General features: G+C 36.4%; 1 protein-coding gene across 3 annotated transcripts in view; it reads right to left on the bottom strand.

The window, feature by feature from the left end:
- Nucleotides 1-27,313, bottom strand: part of CDH12 (cadherin 12) — a 963,430-nt gene that overhangs the window by 36,824 nt on the left and 899,293 nt on the right. For all 3 annotated transcript variants that reach the window (XM_035714925.2, XM_025436284.3, XM_025436285.3), the window contains 2 exons: nucleotides 25,385-25,572; nucleotides 12,248-12,501 (listed from right to left, as the gene is read on the bottom strand). In XM_035714925.2, the coding sequence (XP_035570818.1) occupies nucleotides 12,248-12,501; nucleotides 25,385-25,572 (442 nt within the window). The remainder of the gene's footprint in view (nucleotides 1-12,247; nucleotides 12,502-25,384; nucleotides 25,573-27,313) is intronic.

The following is a 27,313-nucleotide window of genomic DNA, read 5'->3' as shown; positions in this document are numbered from 1 at the left end:
CTAAAGCTGACCATGGGTTTCCTTAACCTCCTGAATATTAAAACTTTTCCAAGCAGTAAAAGATTCCTTGGTGGTGGCTGTGGGAAGGGCAGTTGGGGAGGGGGGGACATCTGGAGACAGTCACTCAGGCCAGAACACAGGTCGAATGTTTCTTTCCATAGAGAGGAAAAAAATAAAAATCATATTATGAAAACTAAGGGGCAATTTTGCAATCAACAATGTGGCAATTGTACAGAAGTATTTCCCTCAAACACATAGAAAAGAGCCACGGTTGTTTTATTACTCTGCGTATCAGACAACTTTGTAAATAACAACAACAAAATAGTGAAGTGGGCTAATATTGTCTCTTTATCCTCTTTATTAGGGAACCCTTTTGATAATAATAGATGTTACCTTCTTTATGTGAAGCGGCTGGACTAAACTAAAATAACCCAAGAAAATTAATTTAAAAAAAATTGAATTTGTATAAATCTTTATGTAATAGAGTGGGGGAAAAAAAAAAACTGGACTAAAATAACCCAAGAAAATTAATTAAAAAAATTTGAATTTGTATAAATCTTTATGTAGTAGATAGAGTGGAAAAAAATCTTTTTCCAACACACATTTTCCATCATAGTAATAAACATTTTGAAATCTTAGCATGTACCGGACACTGTTCTACATGCTTACATGTATTACCTTATTAAAGCCCCACCAAAGCCCTAAAAATATGTATTTTTCATCTCCCCATTTTACCTGTGAGAAAACAGAAGCGTCGAAATGTTCAGGAATCTGCCTCAGTTCACATAGTTGGAAAGTTATAGAGCTGATACTTGAACTAGGTCGTGATGTTTCCCATACAATTATCATCATTCAGTCTTACCAGTTTTAAATAGAACATTTTATGTGCAAGGGCTCTGTTTCCCAAAAGGCTCAATGAGCAATACATTTAGCACAGTTACTCTAGCCTGGGAATCACAGTGAAGTCAACACAAGCAGAAGACATGAGGACAGCGACCTCTCTAAATCCCCAGGCCAGACAAAGGGGTCTGGTTGTTCACTGTGAAGTTAGTCAATCCACGTGCTTCAAAAAGCCACGTTAAGATACCTGGACTGCAAAGCTCCCACACAAACCCCTAAAACCCACACCACAAACAGCTGGGCCCTATTTCACGCAACAGTGTTTTTGTTTGTCCCTCATTCACTATTATCTAGCATCTAATCTTGAGCTCTATCACCTCCTGATGCTTTGGCAACCCCCTTCTCTGGATGTGATCATTATGAGAATTTTTTTTTTTTAAGATTTTATTTGTTTATTCCTGAGAGACACAGAGAGAGAGGCAGCGACACAGGCAGAGGGAGAGGCTGGGTCCCTGTAGGGAGCCCGATGCGGGACTTGAGCCCAGGACCTCAGGGTCACGCCCTGAGCTGAAGGCAGACACTCAACCACTGAGCCACCCAGGGGCCCCCAGCACCACTTTAAACTGTGATGTTTTGCCTAAGATAGCAATTAAGAAATGACCATCAATGCAAATGAAAATGGAACTGCTCCTATATTTCCTAGATGTTTTCAGAGAAGACATGACCCCTGTGCTAAAATGTGTAGATCATCTTCCAGAGGTGGACCCTCCCAGAGCATAGCTCACGCGTTGGCTTCAGGTTTGCCACAGTCCCCAGCCAATCTAAGCGTACGGTGATATTTTAATTTTGATTAATCACAACAGCAAAATATGGACGGTCTAATTTGCCTCACTCACCAGTGTAAATGGGCAAAACTCTGAAATACAGAATTTGAATCATCTTACCCTTCCTCGGCGAGTAGGTGAGATTTAAATTTTTTAAAAAGGTGTTTATGATCTATATTTAACGAAACATGTATAGTTCATGTGAGTATGCAGCCACTGTTGCTAAGAAACCTGTTTTAACAATTGAATAGAAATAAAAAAAATTAAAGCATTAACCTAATCTGTGCAGACCACTTGACAGAGTACAATTTTATTACTTTTCTGCAAATGAGTTTTTGGAAATGCCTTAAAAAGTTTTCTTCTCTTCATTAGGTAAGCATTCTCCTTAAAATTGTGTCTTTTAATTTGCCTAATAACTTTCTCACAGTTAATGGAAAAGCTAAATTCTCAAACACATTTTATAAAAAGTACTTGATGGTACCGAGTTACTCTAAAAGTATTACATCTCATTCCTTAAGCAATAAAGACGGGGGAGTAATGATTCAGGTCAAGGTAGGAAATGTTCTTTTGTTAATGTGAAATAATCAAAATTTCTTCCCTCTCTCTTCTCTTAGTCACTGGTTGTTTTTTGTTATCGTTTTGTTTTTTAAATTTGTCGTCTTGGGAAAGATAATTAAGTGAAAGTAAATTCAGTTAAATTTATTTCCATAAACATTTTATTGAGAACCTAAGCCACATACAGCAACACGTAGATTAGAATTGCTTCATCAAGAATCAAAATTACATTTTTTCTTAGAAATCTCAACATTTCTCTCGAAATCCTAAATAGTAGTTGCTAGTTTCCTATTAGTTCCTCTCGGGTTTTTTTTTTTTTTTTTTTCTTAATCCTCCTCCTCATTCTAACTTTCCTCTTAGTAAGATTAAAAGTTGTATCTTAGGTAGTTTAGAAAGTTTCGCTTGTTTATTTGAAGTGAAACTAAACATTTTATAAATTTATGATTGAAAAAAGGCATAACCCTTTTGTCTTCAGATTTTCCATTTGGGAAAAAATGGAAAAAAATTTCCATTTCCATATTCAATCATAATATGATTAAAACACATCTTTAAAGAAAGGTAAATACACCATAATCTACAGTTTATTAAAATTATAGTAGCTGTACTTTTATTTCCCTCCAGGTTACTTAAGATTTTCTGTTTTTAGAAAAAATGATTCTATTTATTTCTTCAAGAGAGAGACAAAGAGAGCATGAGGAGGGGTGGGGCAAAGAGAGAGGGAGAGGGAGGAGCAGACTCCACTGAGCTCAGAGCTGCAAAGGTGGCTCCAGCCCATGACCCGAGATCGTGACCTGAGCGGAAGCCAGATGCGCAACTGACTGAGCCACCCAGGCTCCCCCAAATTTTCTCATTTATAAAGTCATTTTTAAATAGCCATATATGATCTTCTGACTTTATATCTTTTTATATACCTGGATGCCAACTCTATCTTCCCCCAAAATTTTATACCCAGACTTTGGTTTATTTCTCAGAAACTCCGAAGCAGCCTGCTGTAGTGGGAAGAAAGTCAAGTTTAGGCAAATATTGATCTAATTTGGGTTCCAAAGTTAAGAGCTTCAATATTAAACAGGTAGTCTCAGTTTTCTCATGTGTTATAACCCAGGACAGTACCGCACGACTAAATAAACAAATAACGTGATCACGCCTTGGCTCCTGTTTTTGCCAAATCCCTGCAGGCAGTTTTCTTGCTTCCTTGTTACAAAATTCTATCTTCTTACTTCTTTTATCTTATTTATAGGTTTTAATTGGCATTTACAGTCTCTCTCAAATTAGAATAGCAAAATAATTGTATTTTCTTTTGTTAATGACACAGAAAGTTTCTAGAGAGTAGGAAGGATTCTTCACCAAGTTTGTTGTTCTGTTCCTAGCATTTTGTACTTTATGTATGAATTGTATTATTTCATGAGAACCTCCACCTGTTGTTGTTAATCATGGCCTGATCACGTTTCAAGCACGGAATTATTTATTTTGTATCTTTGATTATTCAAGCATGTTAATTCTGAAGTATTTTTCAGGTATGAGCAACATAACTACTCCTTTGAACTGAATCAAATGCCTTTTGTTTGAGGTCACAGTTGGATTTATTCACTCTCCCTACTAGCTGTGGCCAAATGTCTCTGAAGAAAGGTACCATTTTAACTAGAGTCATTTACCATTTAAGACCCAAATATAGGCACCACATTAGAAAACAGCTTTTATTTCCCTTTCTTTGTAAAAAAAAAAAAATTAAAGATTTTTATTTATTGATTCATGAGAGACAGAGAGAGGCAGAGACACAGGCAGAAGGAGAAGCAGGCTCCCCGCGGGGAGACCGAAGCGGGACTCGATCCCAGGACCCCAGGATCACAACCTGAGCTGAAGGCAGGCGCTCAACCACTGAGCTACCCAGGTGGCCCTATTTCCCTCTCTTTCTAATAACAGCTTCCTATCTCCCTCGCAATTTGTTTACTCTTTGGCTCATTTACACTCTGAAGATTTCATTCTAACTCATCAAATACTCTTCTTTTTTTTAAGATTGATTCGGTTATTTGAGAGAGAGAGAGGGTGAGTGTGCAAGCTGGGGTAGGGTGGGGGGGCAGAGGGAAAGTCTTAAGCAGACTCTGTGCTGAGCATGGAACCCAACATAGGGCTCGATCTCACAACTCTGAGATCATGACCTGAGCTGAAAACAGTGTCCGACAGTGCTACCCAGATGCCCCAAGTCATCGAACAGTCTTATAATATTTTCTAAAGAGAGGGTTTCATATCTATGATATATTTAAAGTAACTGATCTTTTTGAAAAATCAAAATAATATGAAATTTCGAATAAAGGTGAGGAACAGCTATTTTCCAAAAGCAATTAAAGAAATCATAGAAGTGAATGGGCTATAAAATGTATGTAACTTACATGGGGGAATCCTTTGCATTTCAGTTAAAGCAAAGAACTGGAACCAGCAAAGGTAAACTCAAAAAGTCAGTTATAAAGAATACATAATTCTTTTTATATACTTTATATATATATGTATATATATAATTTTATAATTCTTTATATAACTTGGATGTTTTGTCATTTTGAGGACTTAACATGAAACAATAGGAAGCCTTCAAAATACTTTATCATCCTAGCTATGTGGACACTTAGCCGTTGAGATTTCCTTCAGCAAATAACTAGAATAATATTAAATTTGTTTAAAAATAAAAGCTCAAAAAAATAAAAATAAAAAATAAAGGCTCATCATTGATGTCAAGATCCATTCCAAATAAAAATTAGACCTGTAAGTCTGTATCACAGATCCACTGAATTTTATCAATAAACCCTTAGTTATTTCTAAACTTTATAAGAACTTTGTGGTTGTCCAGGACAATAAAGGCTACTGAATCTCAAATAATAAGATTTTATTTCCATACATACCCCCAAAAATATTAATAAAACAACTGTATAATTTGGTTTTGTTTTCCCAGCCTGAGAAATGTCATAGTTCAATTAAACAGTTTTCAGATTTAGTTAAAGTTGTTGGAAGGTTCAAATCAGGGAAACATGTGAAATGTTCAGAATACTTTCAAGTATATAATAAGGTCCACAATTATCATATTTTAAGGAATTAAATATGGTACATTTTTACTGACCTGTTTTGACTTTTTATCAATTTTGTTTAATAAGCTACTGAAAACTCTGGAATTTAATTATATTTTCAACAATCTTAAAATTAAAAAGCAACTCAAAAACTTGGGTGAGTATCTCAATTACACTAAAGAACTTGGGGGATCCCTGGGTGGCTTAGAGGAGTAGCACCTGCTTCACCCCAGGGCATGATCCTGGAGTCCCAGGATCAAATCCCACATCAGGCTCCCTGCATGGAGCCTGCTTCTTCCTCTGCCCATGTCTCTGCCTCTCTCATGAATAAAAAAAAAAAAAAAAAAAATCTTAAAAAAAACCTCAAATATCTCTTAATGCATAAGCAAAATATACGTAAAACAAAAGAACTCGGGGAGCAATTAGTTTGACTTTTAGAATCTGGTTGCTTATGGTTAAATCCTATTCTCAGTCTAACTAAAGACATAATTGGATCTTCCTAAACTTCAGTTTCTCCCTCTGTAAAATGATGTCAGTTGTGATGCTGAAACAAATCTGGCCGAAGTGCTCAGCTCAAAGCCAGGAACAAATTAGTTATTATGACGTCACCTATATGTTGACAGTTAATTGCCACAAAAGCAAATAAACACCTGTCCATTTGGTACATGTCCTTTGCAGTTGCTCCTTTTTTACAGATTGTCAATGGATCGGCCATTTGAGGAAAAAAGCAAAACGAGTTTATTCACAAAGGATCTTCTCATTCTTCATAGCAAGTTAAGTTCTTGACCAACAACATCTCAAATGAATTATTCTTAATCATTCCATTGGTGTCAATTTAGAGGAAATGCTTCCTTCATTTCCATTGCAATCAAAATAAGCAGGTACTGCTAAGAAAGGTGTCGTGTTTCTTAAATATTGTCAGCTACAGAACAGATCCCATTGTAAATGGAAGATTCTGATGGATGGATAATTGGATAAGAGCATGTCTGAAGATAATATATACTCAACTGTCTCACTGAGGGGACCTTCTGAGGAGTTTCTGACTAATGGCTACCCAAGCAGATCAAGGAGAGATTACAGACATACAAATCAAGTCACTGATAAGTTGCACAACTTAAAACTAGCATTAAGAAATCTAAAGGGAAAGTCACTAAAACTCAATTTTTCTCTTTACCTTTGGTCACGTAATTCCAATACCTTCAATTAAAATAGTTTCTCACCCTCTATTTCATCTCCTTCATCCTGACTTTAAAGAATTCTTGTATGTTTGGGAGAAAAGTCCTTTATCAGATGTGTCTTTTGCAAATGTATATATTAAAATCCACATTACGAATGCTAAAGGAAAGAGATAAGTAAGGTAAGCAGTACTCAAAAAGGATTAACTGTTTTATCTTAATGAATATTTTATATGACCTTACGGATAAAATGTTATCTCCCCATTGCTATCTGAATCTTCAGTATTTTCTAAGAAAACAGGCCATAATATAAAATTAGTTTGCTCTCTGCTAAATAATAAAAACTAGAATACGAAAGAGTGATTTGAGCTACACAAAATGAGAACCTGAACTCTACTCTCAATGCTTCCACAGGAAGCATTTTTAAAGATCACTTTAAGAAAAAGAAATAGTGTGGTAGTCTCTTTATCAGAAACTATCTTTCACTAATTACTTTATTAATTCTAAGTGAAGTCAATCAACTATTAACAATACCTAGGACTAAGCACCACTAAAAGATATACAGTCAACATTTAGATCATTTGAAGGATTCAGGGGAAATAATGTCATGAACCATACAAAACATATTAAATGAAAAAAAAATAGAGATACTGTGTACAAATGGTAGACATGGGAAGGAAAAGCAGATGGAACCCGATAGTATGGATTATTTCAGAGAAACTTAGGGATCAAGTAAAAAGGAAGTGTGGAGTTTAGACACTACAGTAGCAGCCTAATGCATTTATACCTGGGGAGTTGGCCCTATTTAACTTTTTTTTACTATTACTGTGATATGTTTAGGATCCTCAAGAGAATTATTTGTGCAAAGTTGAGTTTTGTATGACTTCTACTTGCAAATGTACTGATGACAGTTAGCTTCCATTATTTCCATTTATAGAAGTTATGGAACTTAGAAACCATTTACTAAAAGAGAAAAAAAAAAGAGAGAGAGAGAGAGAGAAAGTATGCTCTTGACTGTATTGTACTAAGATAGCATAGATTAAGCCCTAAATACCCAGGTCTTCAAACCTTTAAAAACAAAAAGAACAAATTTATATATATATATATATATTATATTTATATTTAAATTTATATTTTATGGGCAGCCCCGGTGGCTCAGCGGTTTAGCGCTGCCTTCAGCCTAGGGTGTGATCCTGGAGACCCAGGATCAAGTCCCATGTCGGGTTGGAACCTGCTTCTCCCTGTGCCTGTGTCTCTGCCTCTCTCTCTCTCTCTCTGTGTGTGTCTCTCATGAATAGATAAAATAAAATCTTTAAAAAAATAAAAAAATAATAAATTTATATTTTATAAATTATTTAATATTTTATAAATTATTCAATTTTACATTTAAATTTATATTTATATATTTATTTATTTATATTTATTTATTTATTTCAGAGAGAGAAATAGGGGGGAGAGGGGAAGAAGGAGAGGGAGGGAGAGAATGCTTGAGCAGACTCCCCACTGAGTGCAGAACCTGACTGGAGCTCAATCCCAGGACCCTGAAATCATGACCTGAGCTGAAATCAAGAGTCAGTCACTTAACCAACTGAGCCACACAGGCACCCAAAACCTATTATATTCATAGAACAGATCTGCTTATGGTCAATTTGAAAAAAATACAAATGCACAGATACATATACATTCTATATTTCATTATATATTAGGATAAATATATCAAGAGAACATTAAAATAAAATTAAACTCTGCATGTAGAATGTGAGAGAACAAGGAAATATCCCCAACTCTCAAGAATCTTTTCATTTTTCTGCATTTTGGGGACGGTGGTCAAAAAGTGAATACGTATTCATTCAAATAAGCAAAAATGATAGAGTTTCAATATGGCTGATGTCTTTAGTGAATATAAAAGATAAGAAAAACACAATATTTGGAGGAAGAAGTGAGTTAGAATAGGTGACAAGTATACCTATGGCTTCGCCACCTAAGATGGCACAAGTCTAGGATGAAGGCGATGAAATAGAAGGTGAGAAACTATAGAGGGAATGGAGGGAATAGAATTGTGTGAGCAAAGGTAAAGAGAAAAGTTGAGTTCAGTGAATCTCATTTCCAGATTGCCTAATGCCAGTTCTGAGCCAAATACCACTTAATGCCGTATCTGAATTCGTATGTTTATCAATGACTGGATTTGCCTATCTGCAATCTCTCCTTGATCTCTGTGGGTACCATTAGCCAGAAACTCAGAAGAAGCTCCTCCCAATGAGATAACTGAGTATATATACAAGGGTCAGACATGATCTTCTCAAGTCACTCACCCATCAGAATCTCTTCCTCACAACAGGATCCACCCTGTAGTTGACAATATTAAAGAAAGGCAACACCTAAAATCCTCTGTGCTCTTTCATCTTTCCCCCACCCTCACCCCTGCCAAGCTCTGGAAGCCACCGATCTATTTACTGGCTCCCTAGTTTAACTTCTCCAGAATGTCATATGGTTGGAGTCCTACAGCCTGTAAACACTCCGGATTGGCATCTTTCTCCTATGTAACATACATAGTAACATAAACCTCCATAAATAACATAGATATCTTTTCATGGCTTACTAGGTCATTTCTTTTTATTTATATTTTTTTTTAAGATTGTATTTACTTACTCATGAGAGACACAGAGAGAGAGGCAGAGACACAGGCAGAGGGAGAAACAGGCTCCCTGTGGGGAGTCTGATGTGGGACTCAATCCCAGGATCCCTGGATCACGACCTGAGCCAAAAGCAGATGTGCAACCCCTGAGCCCCCAGGCGTCCTTAGGTCACTGTTCTTGAGGTGCTAAATACTGTCTTGCCTGGATGTACCATAGCTTATTTGTCTACTCACCCAACTCACCCAACATCTCAATTCATTGTAACATCATACAGGGTATTTTCGCCACTCTAAAAATCCTCTGTGTGAACAGCACAGGTTGGAACTATGCAGGTCCACTTACACGTGGGTCTTCTTCGATACAGTACAGTATTATAAATTTATTTTATCTTCCTTAGGATTCTCCTCATAACATGTTTATTTCTCTGGCTTACCTTCTTGTAAGACTACAGCATATAGTACATCTATCATAGAAAATACGTGTCCAACGGCTGTTTTCATTATCCATTAGGCTTCTGGTCAACAGTAGGCTCTTAGTAGTAAGATTCGGGGGAGGGTCACATTATATGGGGATTTTCCACTGCAGAGGGCCAGCGCCCCTGACTCCCACACCGTTCAAAGGTCAACCGCATGAGGAGTCATCACTCGTAACGGAATCTTTCTTCCACCTTGCTTCAGTCTTTGCTGAATGCCATTGCACTCTGCTTCTTTGCTGTGGCTCAGTGATGATAAAATAATAATATTAATAAATACCCACTGGGATGGCAGAACAGAGCCCTACATTACTACCTCGCACAGCAGCCCTGTGAAAAGACAGTTAAGCAAAAGAAAACCAAGCAGAGAGCGTACCTGAACATGTCAAGTAATTTCACTTTTTGATGCTTATTTTTCACAACATAGTTTTACTATCATTCTTAAGTGAACAAACATGTTTTCAAACAAACAAAAAAAAAAGGTAATTCATACCCCATGTTTCCTCAACTGACATGATTCAAGCTTATTGTCTACTCCAAGGACATGGAAGTAAGACAGCTTTCATGCCGATTCAAAAGCAGCTCTGTCTTTTGACAACCCCTCCCGGGGATCAATTAGATCCATCTGTGTCTACAGCTTTGGCGAGTCAGGCTGCTATCCATTAGAAGTAAGACTGGGGATGTTACTTTATTCCACATAAAGTAGGTCTTGTTAGACACGAGCTGCTGTGACAGTAATACCACCTCCCTCACCACCCCCAAAAATCAGTCCTGTAGTTCAAGAGTATCTCTAAGACGCAGGCTTCCTTTATTCCTCACACGAGGGTCTTCACTCTAGACATGATGTTATATCTGGAAGTCTGTAACCCTCACCTTACCTTCACCAGGTGGTAGTTTTACTAATAAACTCCCTGAATTATTTTTTTAATGTATTGCATTAAAATCACATTTTATTAATATTTTGACTCTATCATGCTTCTCTCAGTCTTCAAAGTTGAATGCACAGTAAATTAAACAACTTAGCATGTTCTCTAGGTATCGTATTTCACTGTGTTCCAAAATTCTCAGTTATTGAACTATAGAGAGTTTCAATCCATATTTATTTACCTTCTTATTACTTTCTTTACAGCCCTCCATATTTCTTCTGTAACTGTTTATACTCTTGAAATTACCTGTAAATCTACTCACCAGGCATTTTCCACTTTCATGATTATCAGCAGCACACCCAGGGCCTCAAGTATAGGATTGATGAATGATAACGGGTTAATATATAATAACTACCAATGGAGCTGATTTCTTGAGAATGCCCCTACAAAGATTGGTAATAAATATAGTTTTCTGGAATTAAACCGAAAGGATATCATTTTGTAATGTGGACATAGAGACCAACAACTTGAATCCAATGAGTAAATTAGCCAGCCTTCGACCTGACCTGTAGGGATACTCATTAATTGCCTTTTTGCTTCTCTTTCCCAAGACAAATGTGCTTTTTTTAAAGTTCTCTCTTGACCACCGAGATGTTTCAAGAAGGGGATTACCCAGATGGACTTTGGGAGATGGATTCAGGTGAATACAAAGAGCAGACCTTGCATGCTCTCCTGCCCTGTCCTAGGATTTTTCCTATATGCTATGAATATATTGAGGTAACCACTGAATGATTTATTATTTAAATCATTCAGCCTTTTTAAATTGTTATTATTGCCCCATGGCATAAAATCTTATGAGATATGTGTCTATATATTTTCCCTATGTCAAAAATGTCTTTGTATTAAAAGCCTACTTTTCTTTGGTCTGGTTTTGTTTATGAAGGTTCAACCGCACTGCGGTGGAAGATTCAGAACAAATCACATATGTCTCTCTGTCTCTCCCGTTTCAATCAATCTCTCTCTCTCTGTGTGTCTCTCTTTTCAGCCTCATTCCTATATATATGCTGGATGTGGACAGCTAGCACGGAATTTAACCATACAGAAGAAACATAGTTGAATCAATAGCAAGTCTCAAAATATGTGGCAGGATCTGGGGCACCTCCCACCCTATTTAAGTAGTAGTACAAATGGAATGTATGGGTTTGGGGTGGGAAGAAAGACAGAGATTATTTTCTCGACTCTGTTGACAGCTCTGTGGCCTCCCTACACAGTACCCTCATACCCTATATCCTTATATCAATAGGAGCTCTTTGTAAAGTCTGGGCTTTGAGCAATTCCATAATCCGTCTTACCCTAGGACTGGCACTACCTGCTTTTATCAGTGGACACAACTGCCAGTGAAAACAATGAACTGCAAATTCCAAATGGCAAAACCATCTTTATCAAACACTAACTTTTAGTGAGAGAGATTTCGGAGGGATTGAAAAATGTATTACATGTCTACTCTATTTGAGGCCCTGTGAAAGTAGCGTAGTATCATTAATCATGGGAAATCACAGATTGAACACAGATTTAATCACGGATTAAAAAGTTAAGATTGTTTCGCTTGAGCGACACGTCCAACATCACAGCGCTACTAAAGCCGGTCGCAGGGACTGACAGCAGATGTTTTTGGTTAAATCCCATAGCTTTTCATCCAGTATTATCACGCTTTCAAGTCTCCCATCACCAAACTGAATCAATTCACCCAGGTTTGGATAGAGCGTTTTTCGTTTTGTTATTTGCTTTCTCTGACCCACAGAACCTAAAACGTTTCCTTTGCTCACCTCACAGCACTGCTGCCCACATCTAGGTCTTGTGCAGTGACAGCACCAATGATGGTCCCAACTGGAGTGTCTTCATAAACCTCCATGGTGTAGAGTGGCTTGCTGAAAACGGGTGGCTCTTCCACGTCCAGCACGCTGATCTTCACTGTGGCTGTGTCTTTAAAAGGTCCGGCTGAGTGAAATCTGTGGTCAAGGTGAAGGTTGGAGGCTTCCACTTTAAAAGTATATGCCTTCTTGGTTTCGAAATCTAATGGCTGAAATGAGGACAAATCAGAAATGAAGAGGTGCACTTACACAGAAGGCGGGGAAGATGGGGCACAGGGTTTCAGAGCATTGGCAAGTTTGTATCAATTTTGTAGGGGTGACAAAATTTTTAATTAGCAGGTAAAGAAACCTTCTCAGAGGGACCCATTCATAGAATAGTCTAGGTAACCTGTCAGGATAATCAGTTGCACGTATTAAAATGGCAGGTAAGCGCACACACGTGCTTACGTAGGGCTTACTCGTTTCATCTGAGCAGTTAAAGCTGCCAAAGAGATTTTAAGGGCAGCATTTTCTAGTCTTATACGATGCTGACATCTAGTGGAATCAAGCTGTGATTAAAACCACGAAATTGAAATTGGAGTTAACACGGTCTACGTTCCAGTTACAAGTTGGGTAAAACAAAATATATATTTTTTTCTTGGTCCTTCTTCTTATTTTGACAATAATATCATTTTTTATTAGACATTTTTGAGTGTTTGGGTCTTTTCAATAAAAAAGAACCATGTCAAGCTTTAAAACATACACAGTAGTAATTATACAAAGTGTTTCCGTCTTTGGCGTTTTCAGCAATGTGTATATAATTAGTAAGCATTGCAACTCATCTCCAGGATATTTTACCAATGTTTTACCTTGAACATATGGGATCAAATGAAAGGAAATTGTGAAACATAGTATTTGGAAGTCATTCATCCATGAAGTCACCGATTCTCTATTATTTTACTACTACTTCTTTTCACTTTTATGCTGACTAGTAGTTTCATGGTCCCAATAACTGAAAATACTATATTCTGGAAATATGGTGCTGCTGTGGTGTTTTATATAAACTATAAGGTCAATGGCCTGACTTCTAATCACCTATGAAAAACTAACACAACACGCAATTAACATTAACAGAGAGATTTTCAGGGACCTTTAAAAGTTTCTGTTTTCTAAATTAATTCCCTCTGTTGTGACTCCAATGACTTGGCTAATTGCTTTGTCAACACATCTGGTTTTTTGCCGCAGCACACCTGGGGGAAATAAAGGAGGCATATTTCTCTCTTAAGGACAAGAGTGTTGTTTTATGCATTTTCTCTGAGGATGAAAAAAGGAAATTAAAAAAAAAAAAGAAAAAAACACTGTGAGATCCTCTCACTATTCCACAGAGCTTATTAGAGCAAACAGTAATACCTTCTAGATGTGGTGTTTAGGTTTTGTCCATAATAATTTTCATTCAGGGGAAATCTATATGTATTATCCCTGTAATTATTCCCTTATTTTATCTAATTCATCCAATTTTTTTTTTGTTTTGTTTTGTTTTGTTTTGTTTTTGTTTTTTTTTTTAATTCATCCAATTTTTATTCGTGCTTTTTTATCTGCTTTGGGCTCAATGTTTTTTTTTTACTTTCCATATTTTTAGTTACTTGCCTCACACCTATTGACCTATTACATCAATATGTTGATTTCTTCCATTTCCATCACTTTCCTGTTAGGAATGTCAATTTATCTTTAAGCCAACAACAGTAAAGAATGACATGCATGACATGACATGCTTGATATTATAGCTATTGCTTATGTGAACAAAATATAAATAACATCAAGTTTTGGTGAACTATAAATACTCAATGAATGCTAAGCAATATAATTTTCCATCTTAGTGACCCTCTATCATCATCATCATCATCCCCTTTTCTCCTCTCCTCCTTTCTTTTTTTTTTTTTTTTTTTTTGACCCCCATTTTCTCATGTAAGACTATTTTGATTCTATCACCTTGGGTCCTTTTGCCTAGAAAGCTAATGGAGCTGCCCTGGCTTATATTTACTCCTTTTTGTGGCCCAAAGTTAACTTCTGTCTTAGACGATAGGAGCTGATACCAATTGCTTCCTTATTCCCTCCCTGGTTTCCCCTAGACATTAACATGCTCCTGCTTATTTTCATGATTGGGAGACTCTTTCTAGACAAAACCTACATTTCATTCACCTCCTTGATCAACATGCCACACCCACCTGACCGACTGATTCCCACTTCAAAGTCCATTTCAGGTCCAGAAACAGAAGGAGAATTCTGAAAACTTTTCCACACTTTGTCTTTTTCCTCATGTCAGAATATTATCAGGCATAGTCTATGCCTTTTAAGAATTTCTGACATTTCATAGCAGACAAATATTTGGTGGTCAGGGAGTGAGATGAGACTCTGTGCATACAGATTATTTTGAGACTGGAAACTTGTATTGTGCAGTGATCAAAGAATTGGAAAAAACTCTAAGAGAAATGCCACAATGACATCCTACATGGCCTTACTTCTTGATGATCCTGACCCCTGGGCAATGCCATTTTATAAAACCGAGTAGCTCAGAAACAGCAAACAGAATCAACACTGACCTCTCTCTAGTTGACTTTATCCAAACCATCTGGTTAACTACCCTCTACATTTGGGGTTTGAGGATGAGGGTGCTGAAGAATAAAACTCATCTAACTTTACAACCAACAAAAACTCTAATATTTGAGATAGGTATAGAACAAACAAGATTATTTTTTATTCCTAGAAAACTAATCATATTCTATGACAGAATTCCATTATCGTGAAGTTGAGCTAATTTAGCTCTTGCACAATAAATAGAAACCTTTATAACATTGCTTGGGGCCCATTGGATTTCGTGAACCTTTCCAGAAAAGTAAGAAAATGATTGATTAAAAAGAATTTAATTGAGTTCCTAAGGCTGTTTCAAGAAAGGAAAGTTAGTAAGACCAAAATTTCCAAGGAACAATTGGCATTATAGGGAGCAGTATGGTAAAAACTAACAAACAAACAACAAAAAAAACCCACAAAAAACAACAACAACAAAAAATCAGTGACTATGGAGAAGCAAAATATAGTATATTTCATTGCTTTTCAGGGTATAAAGGAGGAATTGGGCAAACATCACCTATTTGCATATTTATTTTTAGACACTTTCTCTGCTTTTACTTTGCTAAGATCCAGCTCATGGAAAACTACATACAATATTAAATGGTAAATGCATTTTTTTTTCATTTCAAGGAGGAATATGCGATTGTGGCATAAAATGCAAAACAATGGCTCCCTTGGATTTTTCAGGATTTTAACATGGGTCCAGATAACGTTTTGTGGAAATGTAGCTGTAGATCTATTTGGAGGAATTAGCAAAACAGCAGCTTTCATAGAATTCCAAGATGTCCCCAAGATTTCTGCCCCTTATAATTCCCTTCCCTTGACTCTGTGAGCTGCATGTGAATGGCCTCAGATATCACCCCAGGAATTCAAGTTTGATGGAAAAACAAAATATGCAAATATAACAAAGGGCCTTCATGACTTGAAGTTGAGTGAACCAAAAGGGAAATTTGAGTTGAGGGGTCAGACCTAATTATGTGAGTCATTAAAAAAAAAAAAAAAAAAAAAAGTAATTCAGATAAATTGTTCCTGGCCTTGAAGAAGTAAAATTGGGAGTGTGGGATCCCCCTGGCAAGTGCATAAGGGGCGCGTTCAGGAGCTGACGCTGAAACATGGCCAATGACTAGCAAGAAACACAGGCCTCAGGCAGAGAGACACCAAGAAATGAACTCTGCCAACAATTCCCCTGAGCTTGGAAAACATCTCAAAGCTTCAAATCAGATCGCACCCCAGCCTACACCTGGATCTCAGCCTGAGAGAGCTGAGATTTCAGCAGAGGATGCCATCATGGTGGTCTCTTACCCACAATAGCGGTGCTTTCATTGCTCTTGACTTTCTACTCTGCTCTATTGCTTCGATTTTTATGACTAAGCTGCATCTGTATTATTTCACCAACAGAGGGAAGTCATCACTCAATGGAATGTATCCTTTAGTGATAAGACTCTACTTTCTCAATCAGATCATAGTTCCTCCTGGTCAATGGAAGGGAAAATTTTCAATCAGTCCAAATGAGGGCTGTACCCTTCTCCAAAACAGGGTAGATGCTCTTCAAGACAAGCAGAAAACAGATTTGTACCAGGCTGAACTGTGATGAAAAGACAAGAGCAATAAGATCTCGTAAAGAGAGCTCGTTATGCCAGGGTGCACCACAAAGATAAGACTTTCAGATCAAGCATCATTTTAAAGGAAAATTAAGTTTGCCAAAACTGAGTTTTATGATCATCATGGTAACCAGTTTATTTGTTACTAGCATTTTCCGTTCCATAAGAAATTATTCTAAAATTCTACCACAACTCAGGTTACATAGTAAATCATCCATAGGTGATATCTGCACCAACTTCTTTGATTTATTCAAATTGATTTAGAACCAGAGTGATTGAGTCAAATGTTTGGAGTTGAGGACATAGTGGTTAATGAGTTAAATTAAGTTCATTTTATCATGAACCTTCCATTGTAGAGAGGGAGAGCCAGAACAACAACCAAAAAGTAAGTACATAATTTTCAGTTAGTGTTAAGATTTAGGGGAGAAATGGGATAATGGACAGGAGGGAACATAGTTACATAGGGCCAATAGGAAGTGCATTTCTAAGGATGTAATACTAGGAACTGAGATGAGAAGAACCAGGTATGGTGAAGTCAGAAGGAAACTAGCCTGATAGAAGGTGAGCAAGGGCAAAAGTCCAGATGCATTTCATTCCTCCTTTCAATAAATATTCCTTGACATCCCACCATGTTCTAGACATCATTACCGAGGATAATGATGCTGAACCAAGCAGATAAAATCACCACCTGCACGGAGCTTCTAGGCCTTGATGGACAAGACTATGAGAAATAAGCAAAATATGTAGCATGGTAGTTGACAATGAATGCTATGGAAAAATGTAAACCATGGGAGACGGATGTATGTTTTGTGGGTTGGGGGTAGATGGGCAAGTTTGTGTGTATCCTAAAACCACTGAGGAAAGAATTCAACTCCACAGCTTACTAAAAAGTAGTGAAGTTTGAGGGATAAAAGTTGTTACACTATTAGGTGAGAACGCCCCGACAACAAAGGGGAAAAAAAAATCAAACATGGCCCTATTTAAAGCTGAATTTTAGGTTTCAGAAAATTTCAACAGCATCTTAGTTTTACAATTAAAAACAAAAAATCTTTAAAAAGCTACAGAATGACCAGACCAAAAAAAAAAAAAAAAAAAAGCATTTCCTAAATAAAATTATTAAAGAAACATACATTTCATAAAAGCTACTTCTAAATAAATTTGTGACAGAACTATTTATTAGAAACGCGTTTAATTTTTCCATGCATCAGTCACACTCCAGGTTTTTGTAGCACTACAAATTTTTGATAGTTTTAACGAATTAACTTAAGAATCACGGGCATTATTAGTTCTATGCCCATATTTTAGTGACAATATTTTTTGGAACAAATTCAGTAACTAATTCAGTGACAATTTAGTAAGACAAAACAAAACAGAAAAAGAATATTGAAGGAAGTTCTAGTGCTTCTAGTTGAGGATCTCAGGTAATATATTCCCTAAAAATGAAAGATTACATTAAACCTTATAAATGCTGAAGCAAAATACGTGCTCTGTATGCACTCACAGAATAAACCATGATTATCTAGGGAGGCCAATTATCTCTTGAGCTGCCTCAAATAACCAATCTCACATTTCACTTCTAACCTACATGGTTCCTTACAATAGTTAATACGCCTTTCAAACATGTACAATAATTTACTGCAAGCTGTGTGATTTTGAAAAAGTTATCTTTCTTTTCTGTTTCTTAGCTGCCATTTGTATATCATTTATAAAATACGTTAAACTCTGCATAGTACTGAGAACCAAAAAATAATAATAATAATGATGCATCATAAATTAAACCAGTAAGCTAACATATTTGTTCTTTAGTCAACAAAAAATTACACTCCCTGTATATTTCAAGCATTTCCTTTGTCATGACCACGCAAATATAGATGTGATAAAGTGTCTTTAGGCAGCTAAAATATAGTAGACATAATCGGTGTCTTAAACTGTGAGTGCCTCATGTCTCATAGGTGTTTTAGCAGAAATGCTGACATTTGGGAAGAAAGTAAGAAGTGATCAACTTGGCCTCATGGAAGGGACTCATGGAAGTCTTTGGCGTAAGGTTTGGGGAAAAGTTTTTAAAAAGGAGGGAATCAATTAAGATGCTCATGTAGGGCTGTGTCTTTCTATGCAAAAGGATGAATAGCCTGTTTGGTTATTCAAATTATTCAAATTATTAACCAAATAGCCTATTTGGTTATTGCAATTAGAAATTGCAGTGAATTTGCTACAGATGGAAGGTAGCTTGTGTGTGTGCAGGAGATGATAACAAAAAATACACTATTTGCTCTGTCTCTTACTAATGATGGAAGCAAACAAACAAACAAAAGGATTTAAGCACAAAAATAAGTTAATAGAGTGAGATTTGATCATTACTCATAGCAGAGAGGCTGAGTTAAATAAAGACAAGGGTGACACTCTGAGAACAGCCACTGCAGTCGTAGAAGGAATAACCATGGGGGTGCACGTCAACCCAGGAGGAGGAAAGGAAGGAGATTTTAACCCATGTTCTGGAGAAATCAGGGGCCAGGCTTCATGTCTTATTGGGCAAGAGGAGGCTGATGGCAATGGAAGCAGCACAAGAAAGAGCCGAGATCTGGGGGTTAAGACCCTGGGAAGGAGTTGGAGCCTTATCTAGGCGGGAGGAGAGCTGACCAGGAGCCCTTTCGTTGGGAGAAGAGGTGGGATTTGGTCGTTCAGAGCTTGAGCAGACCATAGGACACACAGCTTTAGGTGACGGCGAGGCAGCAAAGCAATCTACCTTGGTGATTTCAGCATGGGAGCCCCTTTAGGGTTTGGGAGACTGGTGAGCGGAGTTAGGTAAGATGTGGAAAGGAGGTGATGACAGGTGTGGACAGAGCCCGGGACGTAGAACTTACAGAATCAAAGGACACCACTTTCTCATCTCCCAGCACACGCATGCGGGCCGGCCAGCTGAACAGAGGGTGTTCTAAACTCAGTACACGAAGGTGTATGTTTGGCTACATAAAGCAAGTTATTGCAAAGGTGTTTTATTTTGAGTTATTCAAAAACTAACCACACGATGGTGCTCTGCTACCAAATCATTGGGTGCAAACGCCTTTCCTTGCCATTCGGCTGCAAAAAGAAAGAGGTTTACTAACAGGGCCTCAGTAAAATACGAAGAGTTCCCTGGGACCTATTTACTAAAAAATCCTGGAGAATAAAGCCCTTTATTTATTTCTTTTTTAAAGGAAAAAAAAAAGGAACTCTGCTTTGGAAATAGTATGATTATAGTTACATTTATTCGGGATGAAATAATATTTCCAAGTAACATCAAATAGTAAGAATTCTTTTTCATTTAAATCAAGAAGCCTCATTTATCTAAAAATAAAGAAATCCCTTCATCATTCCTTACACTTACATTATCTTTACTTACGAGTTAGCAATAGACATTTTGGTAGAAATGGTAGAGAACTGTTAGAAAAATTATGCAAGATAATAAAATTGTCCTTTTGCACAACTTATTCACCCCCCACGATTTTAATTGCTTTGATTTCTAAAGAGTGACAAGAAAAATCCAGTGCTTCTACAGATGTATTTCTATTTTCAATCCTTGAATATTTTTAACTCATGTCATTTTATATTTATACCAAATAAGTAAGTATATAATAAATACATATTTATTCTCAGTTATCCAGTAGGAAAAAAAAAAAAAAAACTACTGAGTAAAATGTATTCAACTAACCTTTTCAATTAGGAATGAAATTACCGAGGGACACCTAGGAGGCTGAGCCGGTTAAGCACCCACCTCTTGATTTTGGCTCATGTCGTGATCTCAGAATTGTGAGGTTGAGCCCCGGGTTGGACTCCACACTGGTCATGAGCCTGCTTACAATTCTCTTTCTCCCTCTCCCCCTTCCCGTGCTGTCTCTCTCTCTCTCTCTTTCTCTAAATGAATGAAATAGGAACATAATGCATCTTAAATTCAGCAATTTTATTTATTTATTATTTTTTATTTATTTATTTATTTATTTATTTATTTATTTATTTATTTATCTGTTTGTTTGTTTATGAAGGAGGAAGAGAAAAAGAACAAGAGCAGTGGGGGAGGACCAGAGAGAAAAAGGGAGGGAGAAGATGAAATCTTAAGCAGGCTGCATGCCCACCTCGGAGCCCATCTCTGGGCACCATCTCACCCCCCTCAGATCATGACCTGAGTCAAAACCAAGAGTCGGAGGCTTAACTGACTGAGCCACCCAGGACGTCCCTTATACTCTCATTTTAAATGTATCTCATCTCCCAATTTTTAGATGGGATGAAAAATTTTAAAAAGTTGTTATTCTGATGTTACTGTTTTTGATGCCATAACATGTAAGAACAAATAGGATCCTTTAATAGGATCCTTTCTATTCCTTTAAATTTTGCTCAATGCAATAGGATGTAAGTAGAGAGTAGTTTTGTGTGTGTGTGTGTGTGTGTTTTATCTTTTACCAAAATAGCTTGCGCCTTGAGAAGATTTATCAAGTTTCATGACGCTACTCTGAATTCAAAGTGACACAGTGAAATAACATCCTGTCATAGTGCTCATAAACTGAATCCAAGCTGATGTTAAAAAATAAATTAATAAGAATGCTTTTTATTTTTTTTTCATTCTTCTCAGCTCATATAAACCTGGCCATCGCTTTTATCCACTTTGACCCTCCTCAGAAAGAGAGAGGGGAAATAATATAGGGAGGGCAGATGAAGATTTTGGAGACAGAGCAATAATGAGAATATGTGCTTCAGAGGACTTTTAAGTATTTTCATGGATTATTAAATAAATTAAGCAAAGAAAAACTCTGAAAACAAGGAGCACCATATGCTGTTAGCCAAACAATGGAAGTAACTGACATTTAACAAATAATGACATATTCAAGGGAGAATATATGTTTTTGGACTTTCTGAACGCATTAACAACATAATTCCTATGTGACTTTGTTTTACATTTAAAGGCTTTTTTGCAATTTTATGCTGAGATATTGAAGGGAAAGTTTTCAAAACACTAATTAAAAGATCATCCTGGAATTGAAACACTCCTATGGATGTTTACATATTTAATTACACATTTAATTCTTCCAGGAATCCTAAAGTTAAGTGCAAGGTAAACTTTCCCGAGAACTTATAGGATATATGCAGAAATAATTCTATAATACAGTCTCTACCACCCCCCCCCCGAGTAAAAAAATAATAATAATAATAAAATAAAATAAAAAACCCTCTAAAGAATTACAGTCATTTAAATTAATTTTGAGTTTTTCATGGGTTTTATGCAACAGAATACTTCTCTAATTGTTTTATTTTTATGAAATCACACCACCATGTTTACTCACGTCATCTATCTACACATATTTGTTCACCCACACAAAATATAATATATGTGGCAGCTAGGTAGGTAGGTAGGTGTGTGGGTAGTTAGGTGATAGGTGATTTTAGAATTCTGTTATGGAAGTGTTCTCATGGAGTATTTTTCTTTTGTAAAGATCTAATAGATGTCCTCCGCAAATTGCAGTTTTCTTTCCCACCAGAGCTGTAGGTTAACAGATAGGGATCGCCTCTGGTGGTTCCTCACTGAGAGATTAAAACAAATTACAGCGCCAAGAACAAATCCATTCAAACGCTCGGGTAACTCGCCAGATGATCAGAATATTTATGAGAATATGTTCTCGCTGTTCCTTTACAATCTAGCCAGAGTCTCACCATTTCTCGCAACCTTGATTACTACGGAAGTCATGGGCCATGGCTCCATCAACAGTTTCTGGGATCAGTTCCATAGCCTTTTAACTAGTCTATTTCTCTCCTCGTTTCCTAGTCCTTAGTCTCCTCAGGAAACCACCTCAGCCCTGTTTCATGGTGGTAAAGGCCACTTAGATCCACAGTCACCCCAGGCTTCTTGCACCAGGATCTAATTCAAGCCCTTGGCCTGGCCTTCAAGGCTCTCCAAGCAGGGCCCTTTCTCTGCATCTTTGACCCATCTCTGGCGAGGGAGCCTTTCATTGGCTGCACTTAGCCCACTGGCCTCCTTGCAGCAACTGCCCCATCTTTGCAGACCATGCATCACTCAGAACCACTACATGGTTCCTTTCTTGCTTCCTTCAGGCCTCTGCTGAAATTCCCCGCTGCCAGAGAAGCCTTCCTTGAACATCCCCACCACGAGAGCCACCACCTCCCCGCACTTGTCTCCCTACACTTTTTACATTTTTTTACATTTCTCAAGCTTGAATTTATCACTGCTCACAGTGCTTTTGGACTTAACAGCTGTCTTCCCCCAACTGAGTGGAGGCTGCTTGAGTAGAGGGAATGGATCTGTCTGGTTTACTGCTCTATTCCCAGAATCCAGAGTGGGCTCTTGGATTTAGTGGCTTCCCCATCAATACCTGTTGAATGAAGGAGTGAAGGTTAGTTATGGACACTGAACTTTATTTAGTTAACAAACTTTATGTCAGCGACGTGGACAATTATTCATCCAGTACAAGAAGAAAATGTATTTTTTATACTGGGAGATGTATTTTTCAGACCGCTTTTCTCCATTAGGTAAATCAGTTTTACTCATGTCATGTCATCATTTCACAGATCTCAATTTTAATCTAGTTAACTAGAAGGAAAATCCTCAAAAAGTTAAATAAAGTAAATGCAGCAAAAACAAACGATGACTGTTTTCGTGAATCTTTCATTAGCTAAAAAGGGAAAAGTCTTGTCTTTACAACTATGGTTAAGATGTATAGTAAATGAATACTTACAAAAAGTTGATTTATGTGACTAAATCACTAGTCTCTTTTTTAAATCATTACTTTCAAATATTAAGTCATTTGATATAAAGACTACAGTTGGCATACCATTCCGTTTTTATATGTGTTAAAAAATAAGTAAGAATGCCACACATTTTCCCAGATTGACACTTACATACTAATTATTTATTGGAAGAGATGATAAATGTGTGCAAATAAAAATGCAAATATAAAACATGCAAATATAAAATATAGTTATAATAACTATAAGTATACATACATATATATAATTCTTAAAATAGTGTATACGCCATATTGACTCTTCTGTATCTCTATTTTACTTTGTAAATTTACTTAATTTCATACTTAAATTTTATGAACTGTTGATAAAATATTTTCTCTTATTTTTCTTATTACTAAGAGAATTCGTATTTGCTCCATTAAATTAACATTTGTAAGTCATTTAAGTATAGTTATCTTTTAAGAAAAAATAAGTGATAAGATTTTATTGACTTGCTACTGAATAGAAAAGAGAAAAAAGGGCAAAACAAGAACTAACAATAAAGAAGTAAAGTTGATAAGAATATGACACATACTTTTCAAAATGGACTTTGAAAATTCAACACAAAAGTATATTTGCTGAATGAGATCACGTGTTTATTTTTTTATTTTTATTTTTTTAAAGATTTTATTTATTTATATATGAGAGACCAGAGAGAGAGAGAGAGGCAGAGACACAGGCAGAGGGAGAAGCAGGCTCCATGCAAAGGGCCCGACATGGGACTTGATCCCGGGTCTCCAGGATCACACCCTGAGCTGAAGGTGGCACTAAACCGCTGAGCCCCCAAGGCAGCCCGAGATCACGTGTTTAAAGTAATTTCTAGAAAAGGTAAAAATTATGTGCAATAGTGGAAAAAAAAGGTGATAAATAATCCAAATGAAAAATGTGTTCTTTTTCAGTGTTATTGTTATAGCCATATATATAATTTCTTTCTTCCAATTCAGAGTTCCTGAGCAAATATGCAAACAGCAGCCCAATTAATGGGAGTGACTGTAAAAATGCTTCTTGTAGGCCAAAATTATCACAATCATTAAACGCGTATGACACACTGCAGTTTGGGCTACATAGAATGTTCCCTGTAGAAGGAGAGGGGACAGCGGTTCTAAATTAACTGAGTTTCACTCTTGCCTGCGCTCCATTATTGAAAATGCCTATAATTTGCTCCCCTGTTATGGAAACAATCGACAGGCCTCGAATATAATTGTAATTTTTCTGTTTCACAGTTGTCTCCTTTTTCTTCACGCCACTACCCAACAAGAGACAGACTATAACTCCTCAAATATTTTGAGTTGTGCTCTTCCCTTCTGCAATTCTCTTCTTTTACCAGTCCATTTACCACTGTCCTTCCCTCCTTCCCTCTCTTTCTCCTTCTCTCTTGTCTCATTCCCTCTCCTCTCATCCTCTTTTTCTTGCCCTCCTCCTCCTCCCACTCCTCCTCCCACTCCTCCTCCTCCTCCTCCCACTCCTCCTCCTCCTCCTCCCACTCCTCCTCCTCCTCCTCCTCCTCCTCCTTCTTCTTCTTCTTCTTCTTCTTCTTCTTCTTCTTCTTCTTCTTCTTCTTCTTCTTCTTCTTCTTCTTCTTCTTCTTCTTTCTTCTCTCTCATCAATCCTCTCTAAAACCCCCTCAAGACCAACATTACTCTTGCTCATCTCTCGCTTTCCTCAGTAGTAAGGGTCGTGGACATAGAGAATCTTCCCCTATGATATAAACTCTCACCAAGTGTGTGAATTCGATATTTATTTTCTCAAAAACGTCATGAGAGGGGCAAGACCAAGCTTGGTGGGGTTTACTTCTACATCTTATTTTTCAGTTAGCCTTTTCTGTTTCAGTTTGTAAGAATAAAAAAAAATTAAATTATAATTAAATTCTGGAAAAAAAATTAATAATGTAATCAAATTAATAGACCTGTTTTAAAAACAAACAAACAAGCATGTATTTATTGAATTGAAGAATACAAGTGCCTGAGGAAGTGAATACTTGGGAGTCACTTTGTCTTTTTTTATTTAAAATACTGTTAGTTGAAGGAAATTAAAATTTTTCTCATTTTCAGCTTTTAGTCATTGTGTTCCCCAATTAATACTGGGTAGTCAACTGTCCAAAACCTCATCTATGTACCTTTTTCAATTTGATGACTCCTTCTTGTGTGTCCTCATCAGTGACGATGTCAAACAAATTTCCCCCGTCTCCTGGAACAATATTGTATTCAATTTCTGCATTTTGTCCAAAATCAGGATCCACGGCTCTTATTCTTCCAATGGCTGAGCCAATAGGAGAAGACTCGGGAACTTTCAGATGGAAGATACCTGACAAGAAATGTATAATTCATGTCGACAGTGGAGTTAGTAAAGTGTATAGTAAGATTACTAGGCTTGAAAAATATACATATATGAAGTAAATCAATTTAGAACATAATAGTGCAAAGTCAAAAAGGAATTTACGTCAAGTTAAGAATTATGATGAAGAGTAATAACTTCACTTCTCACTCCAATAGGTCCTGTTCTAGACTTTTAATTGGAGATTATAAATAGTAAAGTGTGTCAAATTTAAACTACTTTGAGGAAGTATTTTAGATACTAACAGCCTCAAATTGTACCTAATATCAAATGGAGGGACAGGAAAATCTATTTAATTAATTGGTAACAATAACATAGAATTCAAGATACAAGACAGAGACAAAATAAAGATGATTGACAGATATTTATGGAAAATTACAGTTATATTTCCTAATATACAGATATATTATATATTTTCCTTATATATATATATATCCCATACATAGATAGACAGTATTTACCCAGTAAGTATAAACCATTAAGCTAAAAACAGCCTATGAAACAATTGTGTTTGGTTAAAACTTTTAACCTGTAATAGATCTAAGTATTTTATACTATTGACTAATATTCAACTTCTTTTTAGTGTTTAGTAGATTTTTCCTGAGTATCCTATACGGTACTTTTACACACATTTAAAATTAACATATAAAAGTTTTTCCCATTAAAAAAAAAAAAAAAAAGAAATAAGGAATGCTTATTTTATACCACCAGGTGGAGTACCTATATTACTATGATTTTGATACTGAGTCAGAAAAACCTAGAAAAAATCCTATCTATGTAAAATATACTAGACTCCAGAAAATTTATAATATCCTTTAAAAATGAAAATATATACATCTATTAAAGAGTCTTAGAAATTTTGAGTAGAATAATATGAAAAAATAGATAAGCTATCTTACTGATCTGCCATCAAAATAAATACTAATTGATTAAATGGCAGTCTGTTTAAGTCAAAATAAGGATAGGAGGAGTATGGGAGGAAATAAAACTGTGAAGGCAAAACGAAATTTCGAAAATACAAAGTTTAAATTTTGATATCTGATTTCCAGTCTTAATTTCTGTTAATGTATTTTGGATTGTACTTTCCCACAGTTAGAGCAACTAGGGTAATTAATTCGTTTAAAATTTCTGGTTACATTACATAAATTAAATTAGGAAGGCCTTTAATATGATTCTTGAACTGTAAAGTTCATTCATCAAACTATATAACGATATTTCAGCGATTGGCTTCAAGGAACATGAAGAAAAGATAACCACGCCTTGTGGAGATTTTGTCAAATATTTTCCTATTTACTCCGAATTATTTTATAAGTCTTGTAGTTCTTTCACGGTCTCAAAATGTGGTCATTTCATCAGCCCCAGTAGCAGTTAAACCTTGTCATATATCGCTCATGTCCACCCCCCGTAAAAGATATCTACCACTTGCTCATATAATGTTAAAATCACCCTTATTTACATTCAATGGACATGACCTCATTGAGACATCTATTTAACCTAAAAAGAGCTAAATACCTACCTAAATTTGCTTGATTCCCTGTAAAGGAGAAAGTACACGTTTACAGTGATCCAAAATAGTTGTTGGTTAATTTGATAATTAATTAACAGCATATTTGCCTTGAAAGGGGAAAATGTCAAATATTTCTAAAAGAACATATTTAAAAGTCTAATAAGTAGATAGATAGATGATAGATAGATAGATAGATAGATAGAT

This window comes from Canis lupus, chromosome 4 (assembly GCF_003254725.2).
Source record: "Canis lupus dingo isolate Sandy chromosome 4, ASM325472v2, whole genome shotgun sequence".
In the NCBI taxonomy this organism is placed as follows: Eukaryota; Metazoa; Chordata; class Mammalia; order Carnivora; family Canidae; genus Canis; species Canis lupus.
The sequence above is the reverse complement of the archived record's forward strand: the minus strand, read 5'-3'. Positions and strand labels throughout refer to the sequence as shown.